The sequence below is a fragment of the Ptychodera flava genome, chromosome 15 (assembly GCF_041260155.1).
Source record: "Ptychodera flava strain L36383 chromosome 15, AS_Pfla_20210202, whole genome shotgun sequence".
Classification (NCBI taxonomy): Eukaryota; Metazoa; Hemichordata; class Enteropneusta; family Ptychoderidae; genus Ptychodera; species Ptychodera flava.
In genome coordinates this window covers 6,794,857-6,813,875 of record NC_091942.1, presented here as the reverse complement: position 1 = coordinate 6,813,875, position 19,019 = coordinate 6,794,857, and the positions used below count along the sequence as shown (strand labels likewise).

The 19,019-nt window shown below is 38.8% G+C and overlaps 1 protein-coding gene across 1 annotated transcript in view; it reads left to right on the top strand.

The window, feature by feature from the left end:
- Nucleotides 1-17,313, top strand: part of LOC139151032 (transient receptor potential cation channel subfamily A member 1-like) — a 31,832-nt gene extending 14,519 nt beyond the window's left edge. The window contains exons 8-27 of the mRNA XM_070723557.1: nucleotides 484-656; nucleotides 864-912; nucleotides 1,453-1,731; nucleotides 2,021-2,103; nucleotides 2,967-3,128; nucleotides 3,849-3,960; nucleotides 4,376-4,545; nucleotides 5,079-5,223; nucleotides 6,119-6,202; nucleotides 7,399-7,469; nucleotides 7,860-8,028; nucleotides 10,927-11,043; nucleotides 11,582-11,748; nucleotides 12,085-12,145; nucleotides 12,873-12,941; nucleotides 13,423-13,602; nucleotides 13,969-14,037; nucleotides 14,945-15,052; nucleotides 15,645-15,763; nucleotides 16,288-17,313. Of these exons, the coding sequence (XP_070579658.1) occupies nucleotides 484-656; nucleotides 864-912; nucleotides 1,453-1,731; nucleotides 2,021-2,103; nucleotides 2,967-3,128; nucleotides 3,849-3,960; nucleotides 4,376-4,545; nucleotides 5,079-5,223; nucleotides 6,119-6,202; nucleotides 7,399-7,469; nucleotides 7,860-8,028; nucleotides 10,927-11,043; nucleotides 11,582-11,748; nucleotides 12,085-12,145; nucleotides 12,873-12,941; nucleotides 13,423-13,602; nucleotides 13,969-14,037; nucleotides 14,945-15,052; nucleotides 15,645-15,763; nucleotides 16,288-16,426 (2,526 nt within the window). The 3' untranslated portion in view covers nucleotides 16,427-17,313. The remainder of the gene's footprint in view (nucleotides 1-483; nucleotides 657-863; nucleotides 913-1,452; nucleotides 1,732-2,020; nucleotides 2,104-2,966; nucleotides 3,129-3,848; nucleotides 3,961-4,375; nucleotides 4,546-5,078; nucleotides 5,224-6,118; nucleotides 6,203-7,398; nucleotides 7,470-7,859; nucleotides 8,029-10,926; nucleotides 11,044-11,581; nucleotides 11,749-12,084; nucleotides 12,146-12,872; nucleotides 12,942-13,422; nucleotides 13,603-13,968; nucleotides 14,038-14,944; nucleotides 15,053-15,644; nucleotides 15,764-16,287) is intronic.
- The last annotated feature ends 1,706 nt before the right edge of the window (nucleotides 17,314-19,019 follow it).

Genomic DNA, 19,019 nt, shown 5'->3' with positions numbered 1-19,019 from the left:
CTCAGACCTTTAGCATTGGCTTATATGTTCAGCCCGCAAAATTTTGCCAACTTTGGTGATTGCACACGTAGCATACGTCTGTACTTGACTTGACTTGCTCTTTGGGTGTCATGGAATGGTATATGCCATTTGGTCGCTGCATCCCAAAGTAATCGGGCCCAGCTTAACAGTCGCTGTGCAAAGCATGTCTCCAACCGGCTACTTGTTGAGATGTTCTTATCATATTGTATGCAAAAGAGAGAGAGAGAGAGAGAGAGAGAGAGAGAGAGAGAGAGAGAGCGGACAATGTATCGGAACTGAATTCTAGCAAGTGCAGACTTTCCCTGAAACTGGCACAATCGTTTATTCGTCAATTATACGGGTAATCATGTTGATATCAACATTCTGCCTACATTTTGCCCGCTTGTAAGAAGACTTAAAAGTGTAAAAGATTGATTATTGCGTTTTCGTTTATTTCAAAATTTCCTCTCTTCATCCGAACAGGCAGCTGTGTTTTGTCTCAATGAGGGCGCTGACATCAATTCCAAGAAATTCAACGGTCACACTCCCCTGCACATTGCTGCCGTCACCGGTAACGCCGAGGTGGCAGCCATGTTGATACGTCACGAGGCAAAGGTTAATGCCAAGGATGAGGAACAAATGACTCCATTACATCGGTGAGTAATTTACAGAAAGGAAGGGTTGAAACATTTACAGAAAGGAGCGAGTGACAAATTTGTCGAAAACATCCACAAAAAATGTACAACAGGAGGACACTAAACTTCTGTGACTAATGCTGATCAAATTAAACTTTGAATATTAAATTCCAGTCGCAAACGTATTTTTTCAGCGTCTCAAATAATATCTTTAATTTTACCTTTCAGTGCCTCGCTTTACAGCCGTATGGAAGTCATGAAATTGCTGATTGAAAACGTATGTAGTATAGGACTTTTATTTTAACAAAATTTATAAACTTATCTCAATTATCTTTGACGCTGAAATTGCAAAAGACTGATCAAATCCGAGTCAGGAGCACTCAGCCCGACGAGCTTTCGAATTGTTAGAGCGCCTGTTGTCTAACCTAAGCACAGTTACGTGCAGTTGGCAATGTATCATTTAGACTATAGCTGGAATGTAACATATATTTTAAATAATGTACGTGTGGGGTCATAAAGGTGCGAAATAAGTTTAAATATTCAGATGGGGCACTCGTTGGTGGCAATTTTCAATGATCAGGAGAAATCTCATATTTCCACGAGGTCTCAAAGTACCGACAAACTACTACAGAGGGTCCAAAAAGTGCGAAATAACTTTCAATTTTCAGATGGGCCACTCAGAGGTGATTAATTGTGATCACATTTTTCAGCCTGCTAGGACGGTGTAATTTTTCTGGTGTCAGAACACATGGGCGAACATATAACGTCGAGACACGCGTTCCTGTTCATCAATGCGATTTGATTTTCTTTGATTAAGGGAGCAGCTTTGGAGACCCCCGATTTAGAGCTGTTCACTCCAATGCTAGCCTCGTCCTGGAAAGGCCAAACTGCCGCCGCAACTTATCTCCTCGAAGTAGGCGCTTTGATGACAGTCAAAGACAGGGAAGATAAGACCTGTCTCCATTGGGCCGTAGAGGGCAATCACTACGAATATGCCCAAATGCTGATGAGGAAAGGTGGACAGGTGTTACTGGAAGCTAGCGACAAGAAAGAGCAGACGTGTGTGCACTACGCCGCAGAGTCGGGAAATGCCAAGGTATTGGGTGATGGGAAAGTAGACGCCACAGCGCCCTCATCGTTGGGTGCTACCGTTCAAATTCTTTTGTTTGAAAGAATGCTACGATTATTTCAATTCGACTATCCCTTTCCCATTCCAGCGAAACGATCCTTTACTGAAAAAATAAACTGTCCTCTGTCTCAATCATGAGGTGAAAATGTCAATTTATCGATAAACTTGTTCACAAAGATATTTCTCTACTAAGTTGGCTGTATTCTTTTAAGTTTCTAGGTTTCAAAGAATTTTTTCTAACTTTTCTTCATCTCAGATATTGTCGCTGCTGCTGGAGCACGGAGCTAAATCAGATACGAAAGACATCGAAGAACGACTTCCCATACACGTTGCTTCAGAGTAAGGAATCATTTTAATGCAGGCTTTGTTTTGTTGTTGTAGTTGTTGTTGTTGTTGTTGTTGTTGTTGTTGTTGTTGTTGTTGTTGTTGTTTGTGCAGATATAACTATGTCAAGTGAAATAATTGAAGCATATTTAGTCTTTCAATATTTGATTATCATATACAGCTAGAAATGTTGTATCATATACATTGTAAAATGAACACCCATGTGTCACAGCGATTTGAAGTTCGAAAATTAAGTCTCATGTACCTATAGACCATTTTCGGTTCACACTGTTGATATGACGAGCGACTCCGTCACACGGTTACTTGGCATTTACACGAGTTTATCATTTGGACAAGAACCTGCTGCTAACATCTGTAATAAAATATACGAAGTAGTAATAAAACATAACCCTTTGAGTCTTCTGCCGGAAACCCCCTGGACCAAGTCGATTACAGTGTAAATTCACTTAAAATAAGCGATGTGGGTTTTACCGATTGCGATCAGTAGCGATGCGTAGATTTACAAAGCAGAGTGGTGTAAACCCTTAGCAATACGTGTTGATAGTTAGGAACGAGTCCGGTATACTAACTATTGAAAGTTGTTTTATGTAGAATTAATCAAAATGATAGTATTCACGATATGGATAAAATACGAACACAGTGGAATAGACAGAGGTGCAGTGAGTACTGAAACAGTGAATAATTCCGACCAGCATTACTGAAAATGGTCTTTTTCCGAAGGTCTAACTGTCAGAGGAATATTTTCTCTCCTAACATGGCCGTTAAAAAGCACCAACCTCCTCATTATGTTCAATGATCTGTATGAGAAAATGATTAATTTCTCACATTTTGCTGTGACTCTTGTTCATGACTTGCAGAAACGGACGTCTAGAATGTGTCCAAGTTCTTGCCAAACATTGCCCAACTCGCATTAACGACGACGACGCCGACGGGCGGACGCCTCTGCTCTTAGCCAGCGAGCAAGGTCACGAGAAGCTCGTCCAGCATTTGTTGAAAGTTGGGGCAGACATCGCCAGCAGGTAGGTGGAATTGTCGAGTGTCCAAATTGTCGACGGCTAGGCTCGTCAAAGTAGTGCGCATGCTTCGAGATGCTAAACTTCCGTCCTCGCTGTGCTTGCAATACATTTGCATGTAGGACAGAAGCATGTAGACTGAGTCAACATTGTGTTAGTTTTCTCATAGAAAATTTGAGTTTGTCGTTAAAAACTGAGTCTTATCAAAATGGTTGTCAACCTTTATCACAATCACTAAGTAGAGCCTTGGGAAATAGATTTCAGTGATTTCTTAGTGATTTTGTAAAGAACCTTCCTTTTCCTTAGTTTTCAAACTTACATCAACGTAAACGTTGGCACAGATGGCTTGTATTGTCTTTCTGAAAGTTCCATAGCCAGGTGCGTTGCTACTTTATCTTGCGAGGTGCACTGTAGAACCAACTACAGTTTCGGACACGTGGAGACGTTTTACTAACATCAATTTTCCGTCTGAGCGTAAATTTTGGCGTCACGTCACTGAGGCGTTTAAGCAAGTCAACGGGATACTGGGTGACTAACCGGACATGACAATCAAGTCTGTACGCGATGCTGGCATAATTAACTCTATAGATATGTTACGTCGTATAAATTAAAATTCCCTGTGCGGTAATGCCCGGTTCTCCGCTTCTTGCCGAAGTCTTGCGCCAGCTCCTAATACTCTTCCCTTTGTGTCTAATTTTCACTCATATTTTCCACATTGCATCACAGAGATGAGACCAGGCGGACGGCCCTGGCCATCGCAGCCAAAGAGGGTCACGTGGACACGGTGAAAGTGCTGGTCAAGAACCACGCCGACATCGACGCAATGGATAAGAACAGAGTAAGTCCAACCGAGAACGTCTGCTCCGTTCCGATTTTAGGCTGAAGGAAACAGAGACGTGCACATCTGAAGGAAGGTCTCCGACTGTTTCAACAGCCTGGGATAGAAATTGACATGACATGGTCATCTAACAGAGGCATAGACATACCAGAATATCCAAGGCATAGCATGTTATTGGCTGACTCTCGCATCACCGTCCATCTTTTGCAAATCGTCACATCTCACTTTTTGAAATGACGATAAATTAACGTTTCGCTCGTTTGTGACTATGCAAGGCTTGTGTCTTGTAATACAATTTGACAATGCATGATAATTTGCATTCGGCATTGTTTGCACCACCTTAAAATTCCCCGTACACTCCCGACAGCTGACCAAAATATAACTTTGATATTTTTTTTGAATTTGCTGTCTTCAGAATACGCCCTTACATCTCAGTGCTGCTTCCGGTCACACGGCCGTGACGCGGGTACTTTTAGAGAGAGGTGCAGACCCAACCCTCAGAAACGACAAAGAATACAACTGCCTCGACACAGCCACTGCCAACTTACAAGAAGACACCGCCATCGTTATAGTTCAACACAAGAGGTGTGCGCATGTTCATATCAGGCTTTGATGCTTGTCTGTTTGTTTGTTTGTTTGTTTGTTTTTTTGTTTGGTTGTATTGTCAGTATTCCCTCGAATTAGCGATATTTATGTGATCCGATGCACAGAAGAATTTCTCTCTGATGAGAAGTCACGTGAATATTTTGTCACATTCTGTGACATATGATACAACAATAATTGAACTTCAACTGCGGTCAAACGGTCGGAAAGTCATAAGTGACTCTTGTTCAAAACGAGGGGTGAATATCGATTCACAGAGTTTTTTCAGGTCTTTTGTACGGACAGATAGTACCAAACCATATCTATGAAATTGCGTTTCTCTCAATGACATGCACCTAACGGCGTTTGTCATCCACTTGCGATGTAAGCAAGACTAAGGTAACATGTGAATTTTCAATTAGAATAGGAAATTTTAGGAGGGTAACATCAAGACATCGACAGGGAACTTGATAATTACCTACTCGAACAGAATACCGAAAGTGTCACACAAGCAGAATGTGTATACTTTATTGCAGATGGCAAGACGTTTTATCACAGGTAGGGCCTGATGGTTATACCTCGTTCAACGCCCTCATAGAGAGGCTGCCCGATGTTGCCATGGTAGTACTTGACAAGTGCGTCAAGTACTCGCACACCGACCGGACCAATCCAAATCTCAGAGTAAGTACCCTTTCTGCAAAGATCAAAAGATGAGCTCAAGGTAGTATATACACCTCGAGAGTGAAAGACTTCAACTTTTGTTAAAACTTCCCTAAATCAAATTTTCAATCATTCTCAGCAAATCATGGTCAAGATAAAAATCGGAGGTCACCGTGCAAAGTTTGGAACTAGCGAAAGAAATTCCCCAACATTTTGCTATATTTGAAATTCAAAATGGCCGAAATCCCTGTGTTTACTCCACAGGGAAAATTAAATATTGGATTTTTCGAAAACTAAGACGGTGAAAGTTTTTCTTTCTCAAAGAGCTTTAAAATGAGCCCGCCACAAGTGGTAGATCTTAAAAGAATTGTAAAAATTTGTGAGTCCGAATATCTGTCTCCGAGGCGCGTTCTATATGTTTATGAACGTCTTAAAGTTCAGGTGTTAGTATTCTAAACAAAGATGCCCTCAATAAAATTTTGTTTGTCGTTCGCTGGCGGGTAGGTGATCATGTGAAATGATGAAAAGGACACATCACAAATCAGAAATAGATGTCCTGTACCCTTACAGAGAACTCAAGCAAAGAATGAGTACATGTATATACATTTACGTTGTGTTTGGTTTCTGTATTTGTTTTTTCAACTGACGGGAGGGTAAGTTTGATAATAAATAGGACGGCATACAAAGAATTGCATTGGAGTTGTCTAATATGACATCAATATTTCAAGTAGAACAAAACGAAATACGTCGCGCAAACAGTAATGCATATGGGGTTTTTGAAAGTTCAACCGAATATCAAAGAATGAGAAAGCTTTTCCTAGAATGGAAAAAAAAATCGATACTTCAAAGTTTGATTGCAAACCTTTTGCTAAGTTTTGTAGATTGACTATGGTTATATGATTCACCATGCCTACAGATAACGTACAACTACAAACACATCGACCCCGGGCCAGATTCTCCAATCACGAAGGGACTGAATAAACGATGGAGCGCCCTCAAGGTGAGCGACGGCCTAACTGCGTTCTGACACACAGTAATATCATAGACAGAGTGGCAACACTTGCATGCCTTTTGTTCCATGGTCGTCTCGGTAGACTATTGGCTTTTCATATTAAAATGAGCTTAAAGGTGTTAAACGTTTTGGAGGCTTGGTTTGTAGTTGATAATTACACGAGATTATATGCGAATATTTAAACTTATTTCGCACCTTATGCGAAACATACGACGAGATGGCATCGTACTGCCAGTCGCGTAGCAACCAAAGTTACTTTGTGAGCTCTCAGGCCAGAAACACTGCCTCACGCCAATCAAAACATAACACGCCAGCAGTTTCATAAACATGTCCTTTCTTGGCGCACGTGTAAAAGACGGTATGACGGTATGACTGACCGTAAACCATTGAGTAAAACCAGACAGTATCGATAAAAGACTTTCAAATTTGGTTCAAACACACTCATTATATATTCATAAAAATATGAGAGGAATTTTTAAAACGGTAAAACCCAATTTCCTGAAGCTCAAAACACTCCCGTTTTCGCCAGCACATCAATTCCGATCAGCACCACACGACAACAACAACACAAACTTTGTCGAACATACTTTCGCTTAACAATTGGTGAAAATCCGAAAATTACCGAAGGGTGCATGGTCGGCACTCTTCGGAAAAGAGAGCTAAGAGCTTCGTGAGGCGAGGCAAACATGGATTGCTTACGTAACCGCTTCACGCCTTAAACAATAGCTGTTGCCACTCTGTCTATGATATTACTCTGTGGTTCTGAACATTGTTTAGGCTAGATACATTGCAGCTGGCCGTTGAATTTTTGTGGACAAATCGAAGATAGTGTCGAGGATTATGTCTTTACATGCTGTGAAAGATCGTGTTTAGTGTAGGAACTGTCATTTCACGACAACGATAAGAAAAAGAATGGAGAAAATATATCTCACAAACGACTTTGAAAACGTGATGATGCATTTCTTTGTCAAAATTACAAATGCCAAGTTTTATAAATTCTAATCACTTTTATTGAATCAAAGCTTCACAACTATAGAAAACGTTTTTAAAATAGATGCCGTCGACTTTGCATTGTGCGTGACTTAAGCCGGAACAGAACTTGTCAGTACCAAAGAGGACTTTTCAAATGAACAGAGCATAGTCACGTGCTGCATCGGTGCTAGTGTTCTGTCTTTTTTACACAGCCAATGGTTCACTGTGGCAGAGAAGAACTGTTGAAACACGAAGTCAGTAAAACATTGCTAGACCTAAAGTGGTGAGTAAAGTATTACAAAAGAAGCACATTCAGTGTTGATGGTTTCCTCCAATTGCAGGTTTTTGTCCTTGTCCACAAAAATGACACAATCTTATGATCTCGACGATTCGAAGAGCAAGCGTACATGAGCTTTGTACCCGTGAGCATTGTTGGTGTAGATTTTGCCGCGATCATTTCCTAATTTTTATACAGTGTTACACCCATGTTTTCCTTGCGACACAATAACTGTCGATTCGATAGAAACAAAACTGATTTTGGCAGCAACTTTTTTCCCTTTTTTATTTTGCTTGCATTTCTTTAACTCGCAAATAACCCATAAAACATTAACCCATAAAACTTGACTGTTGAAATAACCTTTTTGATTCATGATTCGTCTTTCTATTGGAACAGGAAAAAGTTCGCTTTTGGTCTCTTTGTGATGGACTTTGCCTTCTACGTGTTGTTTCTTGTAAGCATCACTATGTACGCCCTGACTGGAAAGCACATACTGCAGGTCCCATTGGATGAGCATGGATGCCCCAAGACTAACATGTCGGACCCGGCGAAGCACGGCGGCTTGGTAAGTATTTAACATGTTTGTATGAAAAATAATTGAACTTGAACTTACGGATGTACTGCATTTTGTTGTAGTTGGTAGGAGGGGGTTTAGAATGGGAACTAGCGCTAGTTTTTTTTATCCTCAAATATTTATAATTTGTCAGCACAACAGTTCATCAAACCCCTTCCAAATTCCACTTTTTACGTGTCCATTATGTCTCCTATTTTCGCAAAAGCTTTAAGAAAATCTTTCGAGAATTTTGGTGCCCGTTTTCTTCGACTTCTCCCGAGATTAATGACCTTAATGATGCGTTCAGTAAATTCTCAATCGGATTCGAACTCACAACGTACGGCACCCAGTCTCCCAGCGAAGACATCATAGAAACACCGCTTGGCCAAATCCAATCCTTCATAGTGAGTGGCTCTATATCTGAGCTAGCTGTCACAATTTTTCTGCTGCAACCCCTTCACAGGCTATAGAGAAGCACTCACATACTCGCTGCCATACGTCGGACACAGTCGTACTAAATATGTATCACTTGACTGGTTAAGAGTGGTCAGGGTAGTGGGCCTGTCCGCCACGGCATTTGTGGCACATATCGTCTTTTTTGGTCAGTTTTGTTTTCTCAAAATGTCGAGCGCCACAGTAACTGTTTATTCCGTCCTGCCATTGGTCTGGACCTATCTCACGCCAATGCGGCCCACGCGACGTCAATCAGTGATAGCGCCACATCTTTGCTAATGCCGACCTTCCTATGTACTGTTCTCACTAAAATAATCTACTTGTAACTTTCTGAGCAAAATGAAATGGCATTTCTTTCGTTACAGATAGATAGATAATATTTTATTATAGTGACACGGTTTCATATTCAACACAAGATTCTTATTTTGAAAAAGTACAAGAAATTTGTTTGAAACCCCAGCCGAGTTGTCAGCTTATGAGTCACTGGTTCCTATAAATTAAACTAACCACACTGTGCGTCTAGATAACATGTTTTACAGTATAACATAATTCATAAAGAAAGTATATTAAGTGTTTGAAATTACATTTCTCCTTCTGATATACATTTGGTGAATACACTTAGCAAAGTTTCTGACATAACTGTGTGAGAAAAGGTGAACGAACGATCAGAATATTTATCTTTTAACGTTAACCAAAGAATACCTTCCATGTTGTTGTCTACTATGGACACTTTGTACATTCTGAGAAGACGACTATGAATAAATATACCCACTCCACCAGAGCCGCGTATGGCTCGCCTTGAAATAAATTTCCTATTCTGACGAAAAAAGGTGTAATCATTCATTTTGAGAGTTTCATCGTCCCGCAGAAATGTCTCACAAACACAAATAATATCTAAGTTCATCTTCTTCAGCACACGTTCTCGATATTCGGAAGAAGAAACGTCAGACTTCGACCACCCGTTACATTCCAACAACCAATATTGATACTCGACTGGTCTATCTGCTATTCTGTCTCTTTTCTATCGTCGTGTACCACTCTGCCGTATTTCCATTTTAATTTATGGTCGTCACCAATGGCTCGTAATATACTGCGGAAATTTGCATGGATTTGACGGGTATCTCGAGAAACGTCATTCTCAATATACACGGATTTGTAGTCAATGGACTTACGTAAGGATCGCTTGGCTTGGAAAATAGCTCGTTTCTGTTCCATGGACTCCAAAGTTACCAACACAACCCCTGGATTCTTCCGTATGATTTCTTACGAGTAACATTTAGGCAGTTGGTATCAGTTTCCTGTAGTTTCAATCCGTCTCGAAATAAGGCTTTCACTTTCTCAGCGATATTTTCGTCGACACGTTGTTCTAAGCCACGGACTACAATCACGCACCTGTTGGTATTCTCACCACTGCCTGTAGGATTTTCAAGGCTGTCAACTCGTTTCACAAGTCGTTCAAGTCACCTCTCAGCTTTGATACTTCCATCGTAATTTCATCTCGGATCTCTCTTATAGCAGTATCGATAGACTTCGTAACCTTTGCTTCAGAAGATTTCATTTTTTGTGTCAGGTTTGTTTGTACACGTTGAATCTGGGCACTCAGGTCAGCCAGAGTAATGTCTTGCTCATGAACGGTGTCATGGCGGGTGTCATTTCTTCCATCAGCGGTGTCTTGACTGTTTGACCGAGCGCGAGTCTGTCTTTTCTCAATATTTCTGCTGGCCATACTTGGCAATTGTGTAATACAGGTATGGTAGTTCCGTTCGGTGGAAAATTTTGCTACGTCTAGGGTTTAGAGGAGATAGTTCGAAGTTTCCTCAAGAGCGACTGCAAAACACGTCCGCACACGTGCGTGTCACTACTTACAAGAGTTCCCTCCGGGTTGGAATTTAGGGCGATTGGCGTAGTCGACAGAGAGACTTGATTGTGTAGACTATAAGAACTCATTATGAGAACAATATATATATATATATATATATATTATATATATATATATATATATATATATATATATATATATATATATATACACACACACACACACACACACATATATATATATATATATATATATATATATATATATATATATATATATATATATATATATATATATATATATATAACTGTCAGCGTTTCGATATTAACAGATAACCGAGACTACCTGAACTTATGCTAGAAATATCATCAATTATTTTAAACGCCATTGGAACTAATTTCGGTGAATAGGATACTGCAGCTATGTTGGTTTAATCGGCAAATTTAAGTTCATCTACTTGTCATTTTTGCACTCCACTTGGTTTCATAGGTAATCTGTAATATTGCATCTTTCAGCTATAGTTCACCTAACGCTTTTGATAAATTTAAACAGTTAAAAGATCCTATTCTCCCAAATTAGTTCCAATCGTGTTTTTCTTCGAGCTTTGTGAATGTACTCGTGTTCTTTCAATTCAACAGTTAGGCGCATACCGGTCCGGAGACGCAGAATTAAAATGGCACATCGCTCTAGAGGTTTATGTGTTGTGCTTCATAGTCGTACAGATGGTCCGAGAACTCGTCGAGATGTATAAGCTGGTACGTCTAATGCCTTTTTTGTGTGTTTATAGCTCGTTTAGGGGTCAAATGTTCCTCTTATGGACCAGGCAGCTGTCCCGAATTTCCACTTACCGTCTATTTCACATGAAAGAAGTCAAAGTGTCACTGTTCTCGTTTCCCCAGCGCTAGCTTGAGAGTTGACACGCGTTGAGGGTTTGAAAACATCAGTGACAAATTAAGCAAAGTTGGACATCGACCCTCAAACTTCAAATTACCAACAAATGAATTACATGTGATTTTTTCGTTTAAATCCTACCACGTGATCGCATAGTCGACAGTGCGCGATTTATCCACCCCTCTAACCGCCTATCAGAACAGAAAAAAACTCCGCAGATATATTGCTTTTGCCCAAATTCAATTGTGCGTTTCTGAACTTTGATTTTGCTCATGGCTTTGTCTTTAATCGTTCGATAGCGTCTATTCCCATGGATACGGAGAGATATCGTACAGACTTTACATTCAGATGAACTTGTATTGCTACTATGCACGTGTTTTTGTCCTTCATTTACGATTCTAGAACATGCAATACATGATGGAAATATCAAATTATGTGGACTGGGGCATGTATGTCAGTACATTTATGTTCATCTTGCCACCGGCGTATCAGCCATGCGTGATGCAATGGAAGGCAGGTGCCGTGGCCATATTCTTCGCATGGATGAACTTGATTCTTTACTTTAGAAGGTGAGTGTCTGTTTTACGATTCTAAAATATGACCAAAACTGTGCCTACATGTATCTGTCTGTCAGTCCGTTGTCTGTCCATACTGTCAGGCTCTCGCCAGGATAGAACACAGTTCATAAGTTTTTGGTAAGGTGTTCCCCACTGCCGTTTAAACAATCTCCGTTAAAAAACGTCTACACTATAGGAAGATTTGCCGGCCCATCAGTACTGACATTTGCTCAACATCGTTGTATGACACATATTTTAACTAATGTTACGTACGTACATCAACAATTTGTCAATTTGATAGTGATTACCCTCTGCAACTATTTATTGTTTGTTTCCAATGTATTGCAGGATTGATGTCTTCGGAATTTACATCGTCATGTTTTTTGAAGTGGTGAAATCTTTTGCTAAGGTAAGTTTGGTTTTTTTTCAGTCATTTAGCCATCCTTTTTGGAAAAGCAAATTGTTCAATAACATGTACCCATGAATTTTTAGGTTTGTCCAGTCCCATAGCGTAAAAGCCAGGGGCATTGACGCTATTCTCTGAAAAAAAACAGAAACAACACAAAAAGCAAGTAAAGCAAAGACCGATGTGTAGACGGTTTCAAGATACCTGATAGGGCGATTTATTAGACTTTCCATTTCACAAAATAATTCTGTTTGAACCTGAAATGAAGAGCAATAGTCCATTATCAGGAAATGTACATCATGTAATTAACGAATAGAGATGGGCTAATTCCTTTACGAATTATAGTGACCTCTCTAAGAGGCAGTGGATATCCAAAAGCTTTTCGACAAGGGTCGTAAAACCTCTTGGATAAAAGCAAGTGTGTTACCACGTCATGAAGGAAATAATAATTCGTTAAGGTATTCTTGTCAATAATGTATAAAATGTGTACAAGAAGTCAGCAAGTGTTTTGGAGTAAGTGTAAGAATTACTAGTAATAACTTTAAACTTACAGAGAGCGAGATTGTTTTTGCTTCCCCTTCTTGACTACAAGTTTATGTTATACCATTACGTCAACGCAAGTGTCCTGAGTTGTAAGCCGGCATTGATTTTTAAATATCAAATAATACATCGGTCATTGTCACGAAATGTTCAATCACATTAAATTGTGTTTTGCCTGTTTGTATTCCAGGCGCTAGTTGTCATTCTGCTTTTCATCGCTGCCTTTTCCTTCAGTTTTTACATGCTTCTCCAAAAACTGGTAAGTTCAGGGTTTGAAGACCCAAGCTATCCTCGTTTTTCAATTGAACATGTGGTAGAATGATACATTAAAGACGCCTCTCGTTAACAGGAGTTGAAACAGTGCTGATAAAAAGGGAGACCACAAAGGTCAGTACAACGTAACAACGGGAAAAATCGAGATGAAGACGCGATAAGAACTGCAAATGTGATTTTACTGATCCTGGTTTTATCGTGATTTTCCGGTTTTTATACTGAAAATCCAGTCCCTGACAGAATAATTATGATTGTTAAGGATTCGCAGCTTTATCGAATATGATGTTATTTCAACAAAGAAACATGATATATGATTTCATTAACCAAAGTAAATGGATAGTCACACAACATTGGCTGATGGATCGCAATAGAATGTGGCATTCGACTAGAATATTTTTACGGCATCGACATTCCCAAAAGATTCTCGCGATACTATCACATCCTGCCCTTCTCGTACATTTTGCCAGGATACATTCAGTACTCCATGGGACGCCGCTATGAAAGTTCTGGTCATGACGATCGGTGAGCTGGATTATGCTGACATGTTCCATAACGATGAAGTGGACACCGAACCCTTCGAGACGGCGGCGCAAGTTCTCTTCGTTGTCTTCCTGTTCCTTATGCCGATCGTCCTGATGAATCTGATGGTTAGTGGCCATAAATGACAAACTCGACAAAAATATGATCAACTTCAGGGTATTTTATGCTTATTTTCAGCATATCGATTTGGTAGAACTCCTAGAATGACGACCTATATGCATTTTGTCTTTTAATGGATGTTCTATGCCTCTAGAACCACCGCATGTCAGTAAATAATGTACCAAGTTACCTCGAGCAATCTGTGGTTCATGAAAATATTTCTACACTGCGACAACTATGAATGTGAGAATCAAGTGTACTGAGTTAAAGGTGTAAGAGTAACGCGGCAATTCTGACCTAGGTTTTTGTATGTGATTATATGTACATATGTTTCGTTTTACACGACATATTTTTTCTTCCTTCTCTTTAATCAGGTTGGTATTGCCGTTGGTGACATCACTATCGTGCAGGAAGGAGCGTACATAGAAAAAGTTGAGATGCAGGTTGGTGATTATAATTTTATCTTCCACAGATGACTAATCGGATTTCAGCTTTGTTTAGTTTAGTATATTCATTCATTAATTCATTCCATTTCCATATTTACAAGAACTTTCCATAATTACAAGAATTGTAATTGCACATTTCAGTTACATCAACGCCATCAACATCGATGTATTCACGTTATTTTTACCAGTGTAATTATTATATACACCACTGTATGTATATATGTATGTATGTATGTATGTATGTATGTATGTATGTATGTATGTATGTATGTATGTATGTATGTATGTATGTATGTATGTATGTATGTATGTATGTATGTATGTATGTATGTATGTATGTATGTATGTATGTATGTATGCATGCATGCATGTATGTATGTATGAATAAATGTATGTATGTATTTATGTATGTATGTATGTATGTATGTATGTATGTATGTATGTATGAATGAATGAATATTTGTTTGTTTGTTTGTTTGTTTGTTTGTCTGTTTGTTTGTTTTTGTCTTTCATACTCACAACACTTTTGCATATGTGTTCGTCTTCTTCCTGTGAACACTCTTGAAAAGTTGCAAACAAAACGTTACTATTCGGAGCGTTGTGAATGCTCTTCTTGCAATTGCCGAATCAATATTTCGCGATGACATTTTTATCGCAGTTTAAAACTTTTGCTCTTGTACTTATTTTTCCCCTTTCACTAATAACCCGTTGTAGGCATGAAAACACCGTACGAAACACCGGAAAACCTGTAGTCTTGAAGTTAAAGTGATTGTCATCGATTAATGAATAAATACATCGATTAATTAGTTCATTATTTGTTTATTTTTATTGTTGTTAATTTGTTTGATTGTTTATCGACTCTTTGACGTTCATGTATTTTGTTCACATCATCATTTGTTTTCAGATTGAACTTATCGAAGGCATTGAGCGCGCCATGCCGCGATGGCTCCAGAGAAGATTTTACACTCCAAAGCTAGTCGTAGTACCGTATAAACAAACAAAGTTGCAAAAGGTAGGTACCTTGAACATACTCGTGGTTGCACAGAGATTGTCCTGTCAGTTGTACTTTTGGTCCGATACTTTCCAAGAAAATCGAGACGGAAAGTGTACGTAGGTCCTATATTATTCTGTTCTCCTTTTTTGTCTGCTATCAATTCCGAGTGCAGTTTCGTGTTTCTCTTTTCGGATACGGCAGGTTTGTCAGTCAGCTCTGTTCAAAAATGGATGAAAACCCATCCCATAATCAGAGTAGAATATTGCGAAAATGCTTGGAAAATGTGGATTCCGAGAAGATGCAGTCGTTTCTTAATTGATAATGTTGTTTCCGACCCGTTTGAGTGGTGGATTGAATGCATGTTGCTGAACTCTATATGTATGTCAACCATGAGCTTTTAAGCATTGACGTTGTTTTCGTTGTTGTTGATGATGACGACGAGGACAAAGATAATGTGCACGATGACGCGTGCAGGTTTTTTTTATGGCGGAGGAATAAAATACTTCTGCCGTCGTTTGGATGTGATTTTGGCAACGGCAATTTATAGTTGTGAAGGCGGAAATAATAGTCGTAAAGTTTACAAAAAATACCTTTTCATATCTTTTTGCAGCTTAAAAGTCGCTTTTCTAGAAGGAAAGACAAATTCAAAGTCATGATGGGGAAGGCTGTGACGTCAGAAGAGCTAACTCTAGATGACCTCAAGGAGTATGTAGAAGACTTCAAGAGCGAGTGAGTACTTTGTTCGTTATCAGTGTCTATCAAGAAAGAAATTTATTTTTGCAAACTCCGAAAAGTTCCCATGCAATTTGACTGAAAGAGACAAGTAAACAAAATATATTTTTTATGATATGGTGGTAATATTTGTAGAACGCAATGAGTTATTGTGAAGTTATCCTACTGAAGCAACGCGTTCGTTCATTTGCATGGAAACAGAAAGAAAGGTCATCTGGCCATTTTGTGATGCTCAACACAATCATGGTTACTGTGGCAACAATAAAAATCTTGACGCTCTGCGTTGCTGAAGGTGGTAAACAACTGCCAACAGGTGCACTGGGGAAATTTTGCTTGAGTCTGGATTCGTTTCGAAAATCATGACGAGACAGGATGAAATGCGAGACTAGTAGATGCATCATACTTTCTAGAAATAATTATGGCTTTTCTGTTTGTCGCAATGTCATCAGCAAAATTTCAAAAAAGGAACCATTATATGTTGACAATCTCTGTGTCTTTTTTTCCAAATATTTATCGTTCAGCGTTGACTCGCGTTTGAAGCTGATGGGACAGATGATGGAACTGCAGAGTGGGCTGCTGCAAAAAATGGCGGGAAAAATGGACGTACAGTTTGATGACGCCGACTTCAGAGCCATTGAAGATGCCATAGATCATGAATAGATTCTATCGATAAAATGATGAATAAATTAGTTTGGTATGCGCATAGTTAACATGTGATTTACATAATTTATTGAACAATGATATTGATATTTACACGTATGGGGTGCTCCGGTGACTAAACTGCGCGACTTCAGTGTGGATTTTTGAACGTTAGTGGTGTAGTGTAATATTTTTATTGTCAACACAGTCATATTAGAGACACCAATCGGCAGTTGAGCATACGGTGTTTTAGCACTGTGCATTATCACAAAATTTGATATGTTCAATAGTGATGTTGTTTGTGCGATACACTGCACCCGTTGGAGCTTAATATTGGTATCCTTCGATGGCGCAGGGATATATGAGCAGTGAAGTCAGAGCTGTTACCTCCCTGTGACGTCACGGGAACGCCATGAATATGCTGAGCAATATTGTGACCACAGAGATGCAAGACCAACTTATCATGACCAAAGATTTCCATTAATTATGCTTTGTAAACAGATCACATGTTGCTGATTATTACGGGTTCTTACAATATTACTACAAGGAGCGGATGTAAACTCAACTTTAGAATTTCCGCTCGCTGATGATGCAAATATTATTTGAGATGTCTCACAAGATATTCATGGAAAACAATTCCTAAGACTGCAGATTTTACAGCATTGATCTTACGGGCACACATAAAAGCGCCCGTGATGATGAGATTATTAAAGTATCCGAGTTCTCAAAGACTACCTATTGATGGCACTTCAGCAACATGTACACTTTAAAGAGAGATTAAGTTAATTAATGTAATTTAATTCAATATAATTCATAAGAATTTAACATAAACACAAACTAATTATTAAAAGTGTAATATTACTATGGCAACTCAGAATTATGTGCAATAAATAAATATGTGAAATGTCAACCGTTATTCATGCTTGATTATCAATTAAAGCCCCAAATTTAATGCTAACTTTTGATGATAATTTCACCATTTTTATTTTGAATGTGAACCATAATTTCTTGTTCTTCTCCCTAAAGAATGTAGATATACACAGTATCCAGCTTGTCAACTCAGCCCCTATGGTTGTAAACTGCATTTTTATTGTTGAAAAGTGACTTCTGGTCCGGACTAGAATTCAAATGTAAATAATAAAACTGCATTTTACACATTTGAACGATAAGTTGACAAGCTAAATAGTAGGTGTTCTTTGGGGAGTAGAATAAGAAGTTGTAATTGATTTATAAAATAAAAATAATGAGAAAATCATCGAAAGTTAGCATTACTGGGGCTTTAACCTACAACACCTGTCCATGTATTTTAGGTTTCGCTCATTAGTCATTTTTAGTTTAAAGGGACATAAGCTGTAACTTGTGGCAAGTTTTTCAGTATTCTGCTTCTGTATATCAACTACCGTGTCTGACCCTAATCCGTTTTTCATGCTGAAATTTCGAGTATTCTTTTTGTCAACACAGCTTGTATGTGTGTGGTGATTATTGTTTATTGTTTACAAATGAATTCAAGTCCTGACTTGATCACAATTTTCGACAATAAGAATGTAGATCATACTCATATAGGTTGTGTTGATATGCTAAATACTTGGCATTAAATTACAGTTTAGGGATTCAATGCAGAAAGTGTAGGGAAACCACAAAACAATAGTTCTGAAAAAATAGCCAAAATATACAGTTTATAAAAGAAAAAATGTAAAATAAAGCTTTAACAATACATTTGCTTGACTATGTAGTAGGTGTACCGTGCTGGTACATATTTTTATTATTTTGCTCTAATAATCGAATTTTGACTGTTGTGACTGGGCAAAAACTAAATATGCGAAATCAAAAATACATGAGCGGGTGTTCCATTAGGAAGCTGGACGTTTTTACTGCTTTTTATGCTTTCTTGTATAGCGAACTCACAGAGCTTTGACCATCAAAAATTAAAAATAATTCGTTTTTCACCCGTTTCTTGACGCTCTGTGCGCGAAATCACAAACAGCACATACAACACTGAGAAACACCAATAGTAAAAGCACCCTATTTGATCTTATCAAACCAAAATAACAAAATGCAATTCAAGGAAGATAGAAACCTTTTATGATTTGAAATCATTCTCCCTTACGAGGCTATCTTAAGAGCTGTCTTTCGCAAAATGATGACAAATTGACAATGTGGTAAATTCTGCCACAACAGAGACGATACGCTAGAACTTACTGTTGACTTCCCACGTCGACACATTGCTTATTATTATCACATCCACTGATAATCATGCTGATGTCACTGTGTGTTTTTTGTTTGTTGTTGTTGTTGTTGTTGTTGTTGTTGTTGTACATTATAACGCACTCAAGAATAAAAGTTGCCATCTTCTGTTTTACCTCGGGAAAAACTATGCAAAGGTATCGTAAAATATAAATAGACAGTAGAGGGTTCCCCCTCTATTGTCTATGTTTAACCCTTTCACCACCATGGTTTGGCCCAAACCCATTGTTAACAATGGTCACTGTGGACCTGTTTACAGGGAATTGGGGTTGAACAGGTTAAATCTCGGCAATGGCTCTCGGGGTTTGAGTCTTGCGTCAAAATTTGCATTCAAAGGGCTTCAATATGTCGTAAAAGGGCTTCATGGTCG